The 12,007-nt window shown below is 41.0% G+C and overlaps 1 protein-coding gene across 1 annotated transcript in view; it reads right to left on the minus strand.

Annotated features, from left to right (window-relative positions):
• Nucleotides 1-12,007, minus strand: part of fat2 (FAT atypical cadherin 2) — a 128,071-nt gene that overhangs the window by 47,067 nt on the left and 68,997 nt on the right. The window contains exons 16-17 of the mRNA XM_028590185.1: nt 9,603-9,992; nt 563-774 (exon numbers count right to left, since the gene is read on the minus strand). Of these exons, the coding sequence (XP_028445986.1) occupies nt 563-774; nt 9,603-9,992 (602 nt within the window). The remainder of the gene's footprint in view (nt 1-562; nt 775-9,602; nt 9,993-12,007) is intronic.

Below are 12,007 nucleotides of genomic sequence, written 5' to 3' on the forward strand. Positions count from 1 at the left end.
GACGTGTGCATACAGTATGTTGAAGAATTCCTCATTAAGTCATTTAATCAATGTGACCTTCACTATTTCTTTACAGCCCCGCTAGTTGGTACTTGAAAGTCAACAGCTGTTGGTTTGAAACATACTTAAAGTACCCTTTAAAAATGTGTAAATAACTGCATTAGGGTCAAACACCAAACCACAAACATGTTCTAAATCCTCTCATAATTACTCAACAAAAACTATACATATACACACATATATATATATATATATATATGTAAAACGAGATCTCGTCACACCCTTAATACATATATATATATATATATATATATATATATATATATATATATATATATATATATATATATATATATATATAAATAAATAAAAGCTGATGAAAATCTTTTAAACTGACCGTTGTCGATCTTAAAAATCAAACTACATACCTTGTATTCTGCGGGTGGTTGTGTGCCCCCGTACTGTGACGGTTAGGCACGAATACACAAACCGTTACAATACATGAACCGTTACAGCCTTGATATATATACACAAAAATAGCTCTGTCCCTCTGTGCTCTTACCTTCATCACCAGGCTTCCAGGCGTCAGATCCTCCGATATCTCTGCGCTGTAGTCGCCTCGTCCGAACACTGGCGCGTTGTCGTTCAGGTCTGTAACGTTGATGATAACCGTGGTGATGTCGCTGAGGGACGACTTGCCACGACTTCCCTCTACAGACAGGTAGTACTGCCGGGAAACTTCAAAGTCCAGCGGGGCGGTGAGGGTCAGGAGGCCTGCAAAAGCAGATATAAAAGATATTCTTATGAAAAATGTGAGACGATGCCATTTAGATTGGACCCGTTCGTACAACAAACCCTGTTAGAAGTGGGAAATTTACTTTGGACACTAGTCCACACTAGTCTATTACACCTTTTATACCTTTGGTCATTTTAGTAAAAAAACATCACAGAAAGAGAGTTCTGATGTAAGGTTACATGATTTGTCGGTGGAGATGAAACCCTTAACAGTTACCTCTGATATACAACACACAGCACAAAGTTCACTACCTGTACAAAGCTGCCCTGTTCACCTCATGAGCCAAATACTGTGGGATTCATAAAACATGTGCAAGGTCTTGATTTTGTTCTGTGTTTTTCTTCAGCCTCCACACCCCCGTCAGATTCACCGGTGGGTCCATCATTACAAATAATACATGTTGCAAGGCTGAACGCCCTTCAAAGATACAGAACGTTGTTTTAAATTCTAGTCAAGATCTCAATGGTTCTGAAAAATACCAAATATATTGAATAAAACACAGTGCACAGCACCACCAATGGGCACCGATGGGATTTGAGCTGAGAGCCACAGACAGACCAAAACACATTATGGGTTTTGGTCTTTTCATGGGATTTAGTGATTATTTAGGAAAAATATAAAACCCCAGCAACGACGCTCAGTCAGCCTTTGTTGGATTAAGAAATCATCACAAGTACAGAAATTACAACATAAAACAAAATTGACAGCAGCATGTTGTGACTTGACATTATTCGTCCATATTATACTATTCTCTTTTCCTTTTCATAAAGATCTCTCAGTATGGCTTTACCGATCTCAGTCTTCCCGTCTTCTTGTTCTCTAAGTAAACTTGTAAACTATCCATCCAAATCACACATCTCTCAACTGCCAACAAACCAAATCTACAGTAAACATATAATTTGTGTTCTGATGATCCAGCTGCTGGCGACAGAACCCGTACATTGTTCTAACTTGTTTATTACAGTTAGCAGGTCTGATGAGACAAGATACCTCTGTTAGTAAGCTCATTATGCCACACAAAGTCTGAGGGAATGTGTCGACTCACATCCAGCAGTGTGTGGGTGAAACGCGGCCTGTTTTCTAGGGCTGCCAGCTAGTCTGCTGAACCACACTCCGTGAAGATAAAACAAAATGGGATCCAACAAAAACAACCATCTACCATTCCCTCTCAAACTAAACACCTCCAGGTTTCAACAGGTTGCATTTGTGCACCTTGTACACACAGCACAGATGTTGCCTCATTGATCTTTCTGGGATCAAGGAGATTTGTACAACCAACCTCAGGCCTGGTCCACATTTACAAATAGCTTTTAAAACATAGCTTTTTCTATGCGTTTTGGCTTTACGTCCACACACAAACAGCATTTTAAGTCACTGTAAAAGGAGCTTTTGGAAAACTCAAGTCCAGGGTGAAGACTTTTAGAAATGCCGTTTGTGTGTTGTGTGTAGATGGAGAAGACAGAGTTTTCCAGAGGGGGGCGACTCCAGTGGCTCCAAAACGAAGTCAGTTTCCATATAAGTCTAATGGGAAATTACATTGTTTCTCACTTGATTTATTACCACAGTAAACAGTTTATAATGACTTTATGGTCTCAATTGCTAGTTCTACTTCAATATAGCATGGTATTCATTGTGTAACGTATAGTCCCATTTATAAAAAAAATGACAATTATGCAGTGGGGGCTTTCAGGGCGTGGCTGGAGTGCTAGCAGCAACCTTCGCCATCCCGTCTCCCGGCGTGTGAAGCGTCCTCCCCCGCAATCTCCGTATAGACCATTTTGTGCTGGCCACCACGAAAAAAATTAGAAAAACGTCCCACTGAACATGGATCAATAGATTAAAATAACGTGACCATTTCACGAACTGTCGTGAGAACGTGATGTCCTTGAACAGTTGTGTAAATCTAAATTATGCCGATGTCTGAGATTCATTTTGGCACTTATTACTGTAAAACTCTGCATGTTGTGTCTTAAGTATAGAAGAAGCAACTATCCTGCGTGGCTGCTTGTGCTCCTGCTGCCACGTGTTTGTCAATAATGGCTCGTATAGATTTTCATTTTTCATGTTTTGCTCAAAGCAATCTAAGCTCATTCTTCCTGCGTGATGCAACTTCTCAAAAAGACGACACCAGAGGTGATTTGTCATGGTCAACATTTGTTTCCTACGTGTCTCACACTCACTCAAACAACACACACACACACACACGCACAGAATGAAAGAATTTCTTGTGACAATAATGTGGCCTTGATACTCAAACAAACATGTGTAAATGTGTTTTGCTGATGACACAGTGTAGTTCATACCTTAGTAAAGGTAAATGGACTGTTTTTATATAGCGCTTTTCTAGTCTACTTCTAACGACTACTCAAAGCACTTTAACATAGTACAGGAACCATTCACCATTCACACACATTCATACACTGTGTTCAAGGCTGCCGTACAAGGTGCCACCTGCTCATCAGATAAACATTCACATACATTTACACTCAGATGTGCAGCATTGGGGGCAACTCAGGGTTCAGTTTCTTGCCCAAGGACACTTCGACATGGGACTGCAGGGCCAGGGATTGAACCTCCAACCTTCCGATTGGCTCTACCACTGAGCCACAGCCGTCCCTATATCTAAAGCACAGACAGTATATAAAGAACCCAGATGACACTCGTTGCAAATCTGTTCCATTCCACTCTAAAAACTCTGAACAAAGCCTCTCGTCTGTTTTAATTGGTATAAATGTAAATCAAATTGATACCGCGTTTTACTTTCTGAAGATTATTCATCGTAAACCAACCTTGAAACAATCATCCTTTGCTACTGAGCCTTTCTTATCTATCTATTATTATGTATGTGAAATGAATGGAGGGATAAAAAGGGATATAAAGTATATATTCATGCGTGTCTCCGAGATCTTGTCAACTCACGGAGGTCAAGCCAGTAGATGATAGGACATGATCGTGATCGTGATTGGGTTGTTTTATAATCATTTTTAAATTATATTATACAAATGCATCACAAAATGTCTCCGCATGATCCCATGATCTTTTCGTCAGGCAGTGGACAAAAAAAAAAAAACTTGATTACGAATAATTTTTTACAAAAACAAGGAACTCATCGCTTTGTACTGTCTGTTCTTAACTTTTAGATAAATGTCCAACTCAACCAGTGACCTACATTTTTGCTTTGCTTGTGTTAATAAATGCCTTTGTATTCATTTAATTTCTGACGAATGCTTAAAAATGTTACCTCTTTACTGCAATTCCATGCAAATAAATTAATGAGTGAATCCATGTTTTCAACCTTATAAGCTCTCCCCATTTAAATCTCAGCAAACCATTTCTTACCTAACCTTAACCATCTTTATTATAATAATAATAATAATAATAATAATAATAATAATAATAATAATAATAATAATAATAATAATACATTTTATTTATATAGAGCTTTTCATGGTACTCAAAGACACTTTACAGTAAACAAAAGGGAAGCAATAAAACCAACACATAAAACAAGGGCTCAGTAAGGGGTTGTGGCAGTGGAGCCGGTCTGTGAGGTAGGACAGAGCCTGGTTATGGAGGGCTTTGTGGGTGAGGAGGAGGACTTTAAACTGGATGTGTTGGGAAACAGGGAGCCAGTGGAGGTTCTGAAGGACGGGAGTGATGTGATCACGGGATCGGGTGTGGGCGAGGAGACGGGCAGCAGATTTTTGGATGTATTGGAGTTTATTGAAGGCTTTTGCAGGTGAACCATAGAGGATGCTGTTTATCTTAAAACCTTAAAGTTACCTTTTATTCATGTGAGAAGATTGTTGGGAGCCATGCATGGCTCGATTGTTAACATGCAAAACTGAAATTCAGGCCACAAAAGTCCCTGAATAAGATGTTGCTTGAAGCACAAATTCACAGTTTTGAGAAATATGCTTATTGGCTTTCTTGCCGAGAGTTAGATGAGAAAATCAGCAAGAGAGTGAACTTTTTGGCACCGGCCATTTTATCCATTTAAAGTTTGTGTTTTGTGTGTGTGTGTGTGTGTGTGTGTGTGTGTGTGTGTGTGTGTGTGTGTGTGTGTGTGTGTGTTGGTTACACTGGATTCAGTGTGTTGTATTCATTACTTTCACTGTCATGTTAAGGTTTCAACCAGAAACGTTGTTTAGCTTTGTGGCAAGCGTCTATTTTTTGAACGAGGGCCCGGCTGGGGCCAGTCACAGACTGACGGCAGGATTAATGTAGAGCCAAATAGTTTTTGTGATAACAGAATCATGAAAGTAATGAAATTGAGAATTTGAAAAAGCTGTAAGACCCTACATTAAAGCTATAGTGCGAAGTTAATATGAAAGTCTGAACCAAGGTTCATTTTTTTGCATTTTTTTTTTCTCCACTCTCGGCAAGAAAGCCAATAAGCATATTTCTCAAAACTGTGAATTCTGGCTTTAAGCAACATCTTATTCAGGGACTTTTGTGGCCTGAATTTCAGTTTTGCATGTTAACAATCGAGCCATGCACGGCTCCCAACAATCTTCTCACATGAATAAAAGGTAACTTTAAGGTTTTAAGATAAACAGCATCCTCTATGGTTCACCATAGGACAACTTTATTTTTATTATAGAGCGATATGTTTTATATACACAGTATGTTACATTCAGATTTAGAATTACATTCAGTGCATTAACGGTTGCCCCACCGTGACAATTCACCCTGTTTTAGTGAGACCCTGGATCCATATAAGGGCAGGGGGGATTTAAAGCACCACGTACAAAGTGTAATACATAACACATAAAACGCGACAAGGTGACAAACAGAACAACAGAAGGAAGTGAGACGGGACAGTAAAAGAACTGACAAGACGGGACTGTTTTTGCATTTGATCCGGTAAGTTTTGGTTTCACACTGCAGTTATGCAAGCGCACTAAAGAACTATACATGACAAAGCTACGTCCTGTCGTGGTCACATACAGTACGTGAGCTGTGTCTCCCGACAGTTGTAACTGATTGGTTTGTAGACGGGCTCCCCCGTCCTCTCGTAGCCTCTCTCTGTGTCGGAGTTTTTCCAGCCGACTACTGCTCTCCCCGTGCCGCCGCGGCACTTGTTGTTTTGTTGCGTTGTTGCGAAGAGAGACACGGGAACTTTACTTACATTTACTACACAGTACATTTACTACCACTTAAAGCGTAACTCTCGCCAAAATGCAACCTAGGGTCTTTTTGTTAATGTACACTCAAACTTTCCTTTAAAAGCATAATTAGGACGGAAACGCCACTTTTAAGATTGACCGTATTTTCGTTTTTCGGTCAAATGGCCTTTTGAATGGGAGAGCTAAGGGCACTACTATGATCGCTCAAAATCTGTATTTTTAAACCACTATAGAAGGCTCGGCACAACATGAAAGTATCACAAGGGGCTCTACACATGAACTCCAGCATTGAGAACATTGTTTGTGTACCCAGAGTTTACTAAAAAGAAAGGTTTTGAACAACTCACTGTAGCTGTTCCAGCTGCCATTTTGTCAGTCAAAAAGTGTCGATCTCCGAATGCAACGTCACAGGGAGGAGAGTAAAGATGGAAAGCTCCTAAAGCTTATTTCCATATAAATGCATGGATTATTCGTTGTTTTGTGGTTAGTGAAAAACAACATTGATCTTGTAGTGCGTTGTAGTGTAGTGAGCTTGTAGCATTCAGAGATTGACTATTTTTGACTGAGAAAATGGCGGCGGTCGGAAACAACAACAGCTACAGTGAGTTGTTCAAAACCTCTCTTTTTTAGTAAACTCTGTGCACGCAAACAATGTTCTCAATGCTGAGTTCATGTGTAGAGCTGCTGGTGATACTTCGAGTAAAGTTTCATGTTGTGTCGAGCCTTCTTAGTGTTTTAAAAATAGCGATTTTGATGCGATGATAGTAGTGCCCCTAGCACACCATTTCAAAAGGCCATTGACCGAAAAACGAAAATACGGTATATATTAAAAGTGACGTTTCCTAACTATGCTTTTAAACTAACGTTTAATTCAGGTATATTCACAAAAAGACCCTAGGTTGCATTTTGGCGAGAGTTACGCTTTAACAAGTATTCACAGCTCTGGTAGCTGACAGCTGTCTGCTCTAAGCGCTGACACTGTTACCCTCTCTCACGTACACACTAAGCACTGAGCTATTCCTTAAAGGAGCTTATAAGACCAAAATATGTGTCTTTCCAACCAAGTATTTACAGGAACATAGTTATAGGAACAGTCCACTTCTAAACAGATCTACTAACTACTCTCCCCCAAACCGGTTTTGCCATTTGCATTTGCACCGAGTGGCCACAGGAACTGGTAGGAGGGGTAAGGGAGTGATGCAAGCATGGCAACGGTCTTTATAGCGCCGTTGCTTGACTTTAGCGCCACATACAACAAGAAGACACTATCCAGTGTGGCGTACCACTTACTCGTATTGCGATTTGCACCGCTCTGGTTGTTGTGGTCCTTTACCTACTTGTAGTCTTGTTTCAGCTTCTTCACCTTCTCTCTGCACTGCTTGGCCGTGTGATAAACTCCGATTTGCGCTAGATTTTAATGTTTCTTGTGGATCCTTCCGGGTCCCTCTGCGCCTCCTCGGTGGCATACATGGCAAGCAGCGCCTGCACCTCCGCATCAGTCCATGTTTCAGAGTTCAGCATTCCGTCCGTTCTCGTACTAATTCACATAATCAAGTAATTTAAGTAGTCAATGTTTTGCTAACACAGATGGCGTGCTCAAAGTGCCGGGTTGACAGTGGGCGTGACTTATAAGTTGGATCAATCAACGTAGACCTAGGTCACTATGTGGAAAAGGGAAAAGACCCTGCCCTGAAGTAGGAGCTGAAAGAGTTACAGGAACTGCGGTCAGAGGAACTTAATAATCCCCAAATTGGTCCAGTCGGAACACGAGAAAAAAGGGGTATAACGTATATGAACGTTATGTTCTAGGAACTGAAAAAATCCCTCCGGTCGGAAAAGGGATTATTGCCTGCCAGTACTACGTGTATAACCGAGCCGCACCACTGTAACTGTAGTTTAAAAAATCTCTGAAAAAAAATCCTAGTGGTTTATAAGCCTGGTGGGGGCAATTTAGGCTTGGTGGGCCATCAGGCTTGCAATACACTGGGGAAAACCATGCATGTCTTTACACAAATGCTGACTCAACAATTCATTGCTGGTTGACACCTAACACAAGAGAGACACTATCCAAACCTACCACACATTGACAGTGAAGAATTTTTGGAAATTTGTTTTTGGCTGTGACACTCGATACTTAAAAACAAACTCTGAAAACCTGGGATACTGGTTCAGCTCCCAGATACTGACAGAGTAAAGAAAGAAAAGCATGAAACAAAAGGCTGATCAGGGGATTTAACCATCAGGACAAGCTCTACAGAGAAAGAACACAAGTCAGTCTTCTTCAGCCTGCTATCACTTAACTACACATTTAAAGGGATTAGTGCAGCTTTATTAACACATCCCTCTAACTTAACTCATCCCTCTGAACGGCAGACTGAGCCTGCTGTGATTCTGATTCTTGATTAATATTAGAGCTCTGCCTGAGGTGTTTATCCAAAAAGATACTTCACTGTTTTGTTCTTCTAGTTTGACTGGAATAAATATACATTTTCTGCCAACGCATGTTTCGAGAATCTGAACAACCCTGCCAATTCTAATGTATTCCTGCCAGGGCCTGTTTGTTTGTCCAGCAGTCAGAGATTCTGATCCCCACATGTCTGCTTTCCAAACTTTTCAAACTCTCTGCTCTCCCAAAATCATTAAACCTAAGGCAGTAGGCAGTGATCAATAAGCCAGGTTCTTCTGACCAGCTTGCCCTTTAATGATTTATCGTCAGGGCACCGTGAGATAGTCCCACAGGGTCCAAAAGGCGCTGACTGCAGTTGAGAAAACTCAACCCAAACTGAACTTCAGGTCAGAAGCCAAACTCTAACTTGAAAAGTGAAAAGAATAAAACTAAATAATACGGGATGTGGTGGAAGATTTGCTCAAGCAATAGACCTAAAGATAAAACACAAATCATGAATTGCATAGAAAATGAATTCTTTTAAACGGGTAAACAGACGAAAAAGGGTACAAAAAGATTTAGAGTTTAGGAAAGACCACATCTAGTCTTTTAGTGTTCTAATTTTCTGTCTAAAATCATTTAATTAGGCAATTATCTGTATTGTTTTACTGCCATACCACTTAGACATCACCTTGCACAAACTGTAGATCGACTCTTGATGTGATCTGTAGCTGTCGCTGCCTGTTGCTGATTGGCTGGAACAGCGTTTTGTGGCGCATGCACTCCCGTCTGTTTGTTTTCCATTTAAACAGCCAGGGCTGTGTATTAACACCAGTTTTTTTTTGTATGCACTCAGAAAACAAAGAGCTTGGTGACCGTGAAGAGATATTCGCTGAATTTGACAAAAAAGTGTATTTGATTAACTTAATCGCTCACTATACCTTTAAGTATTGTGGCGCTGCAGAGATGTCCCAGCCTACAAATTCTACCCTACAGACTGAAGAAACAAACTTTCTTTGCTACAGATTGTCGCAAAAATCACACTATAATCATTTTTAATTTAATCTTTTTCAATGAAAATGAGAATAATAATACAGAAATGATCATTCCGTCCAATATCGTGAATCACATCGCAATATCAGTCAAAATAATCACAATCAGGTATTATCCCCATTATGAATAAATCATTGCAGTGCCCCTTTAAATACAAGAATGCATCTTGGGAAACTTGGTGGGCTTTGTAAATGTGTGAACAAAGTGCGAGACGGATGGATAAGAAAAGTTTTCCAACCTGTCCGCGTGTCCAGCAGGAAGCGTCCGTCATCGTTGCCGGACACGATGCGGTAGACGATGGGATCCGGCCCGCCGCCGTCTCTGGTCAGGGCGGAGACGCTCAGCACCTCAGACCCCACCGCCAAGGATTCTGGGAGCTGAGCAGTGTACTCCGAGCTCAGGAAGACGGGCTGGTAGTCGTCCAGGGAGACCACGTCGACCGTCACCGTGGCGACTGAGTAGAGGTGACGAGGCAGGCCGCGATCCGTGGCCTTCACCTTCAGCTCAAAGGTGGGCGGGGTGTCGGCGGTCAGTGGGCGCTCCAGCCGCAGGATCCCAGAAAACTCTTCCAGAGAGAAGTAGCCGCTGTCGCCCGCCAGGAGGGAGTACTTCACCTCGGAGTTTATACCTGGAGGAGGGGGGAAGATGGACAGATGGGAATGAAAGCGTTTTCTGGTACCAACACAAACTGACTCAGTTCGTCTGATGATCAATGTAACGCAAGGGTGTCACACGCAACTTCACTAAGGGCCACACTGGAAAATGAGAATCACATCAAGGGCCAGACATGTAGAGTTTGACATGCTTTTATTTAATCAAATATATCTGAGTGTATTAGCCTTCTCTCTTACAGTTTGGTCAAAATAAAGCACGAAAAGTCAGCAAAAAAGTTCCTTAGCCATCATATGGTTTAGCAAATCGAGCAGAACAATGGCTCACAGCAACCTGTTTCACAGGGCCTAAATCTATTGGGAATTTAAACTGAAACGAGGGCTGGATCAAAAATTAGCGAGGGTCCGAATTTTGAGTTGTATATTGGCCCCGAGCATGCTGCGTGCCACCTGGATTCTTTTCTTTGAAAGGGAAAAACTAATTAGCTGAGTAATTGCTGCCGTTATTGAAAACCACATCTGGGTTCCCACACGGTGTGTTCATGATCAAAAGTGAAGCCATGATGTCAAAGCACAGAGAGGGAAATCTAAAACAACAGTACTAATCCAGTAGATGTAGGCGTTTCTACACACATCGCTCCGACAACAAGTCTATCTAAAGAAGGCTGTACACAGGGAGCATAAAATGTCAGCGTCATTAAAGTAACACTATATTGATAAAACTTGGAGGAATGATGCTTTTAGGAGCCACATTCTTGTGTACCCTCTTTGTTTTTAAAATGTAAAAGGCCTGCAAGTGGCTCCTGGAGGCTACAATGCTCCTAACCAGCACAAAACAGAATGTCCAGATATATATACAGTTTTTTTTTTGTTTTTTTTACAGTTTTCAGCATTGATCCAGATTAAAAACACCACTTGGTGTGGAGATGTATTTTTTTTTTTAAATCTACGGAAAATTCTGTGGAATTATGCATATGCAGATGCTTTGTGGCCTTGCTCATGCCACACAAATGTGTGAAGCACTGACTATTTTCCTATTCCTATAGTGGGAGTCAATAAAGTTAGTCTTTTTTTTTAAGATAATTTTTGGGGCTTTTTATGGCCTTTAATCGACAGGATAGCTTGAAGACAAGAGGAGGGACCCGGGCCGCTGCCCTTAAGGCCTCAGCCTACATGGGGCGCACACTCTACTGGGTAAGCTAGAGGTCGCCCAAATACGGTTTGTCTTAAGGGTGGTGCTACAAAGGAAGCATATAATGGCCAAAAAAATCAAATGGGTTTTTTGATTTGGGAGCATGTCTGTATCGTTTCAAGAGGACAACTGGTAATTGTGGCGTGCGGGTGGTGCTAGAAGAAAGGCTATGAATATAAAGAGTACACTTAATGGCAATCTGGCCTGCAGATGATTAGATGTCTTGCTCTATAACCACGTGTAAGAGAGACCATAGATGGCTCCACCATCTGTAGGCTGTGCAGAAAACACCTAATTCCCACAATATGCAACCTGAAAGGTCACAAAAATCCTGACTATAAAAAGTATTTGCCTTTTTACTATTATCAGTGAATAAAGACATGTCAACAAACCACGCAGGTTGATCACTGGCTCTACCTGGTCCCTCTTTTAAAATATCTACACACCCTGCGGCTCACAGAAACAAGCAGACAGTTTTCCTTTAAGATGTCACAAGCTGAAACATTTGGGAACTGCTGTTTTAGGATAATTATAACGGGAGTGCCATAATTAAAGGACAACATTTTTAGCTCAAACTAAGTGTCAACAAACCGGTGGTTTTGAAATTTCCAGAGGGAAGATGCCTTTAATTGGCCTAAAGATTGTGCTACGGTTAAAGACCAACATTTCAAATCTGAATTTGAGAGCATTTTTTAGGCCAAGGACCCCTTAGCTGAAAGAGAGACAGAGCAGGGACCCCCTACTACACATATTATATAAAATTGAGTTATACTTATTATACTGGGTCAGATGGATGAAAATGAATGGATATTCATATATAATTTATATATGTGGAAGGCC

The sequence above is a fragment of the Perca flavescens genome, chromosome 10, assembly GCF_004354835.1.
Source record: "Perca flavescens isolate YP-PL-M2 chromosome 10, PFLA_1.0, whole genome shotgun sequence".
NCBI lineage: Eukaryota > Metazoa > Chordata > Actinopteri > Perciformes > Percidae > Perca > Perca flavescens.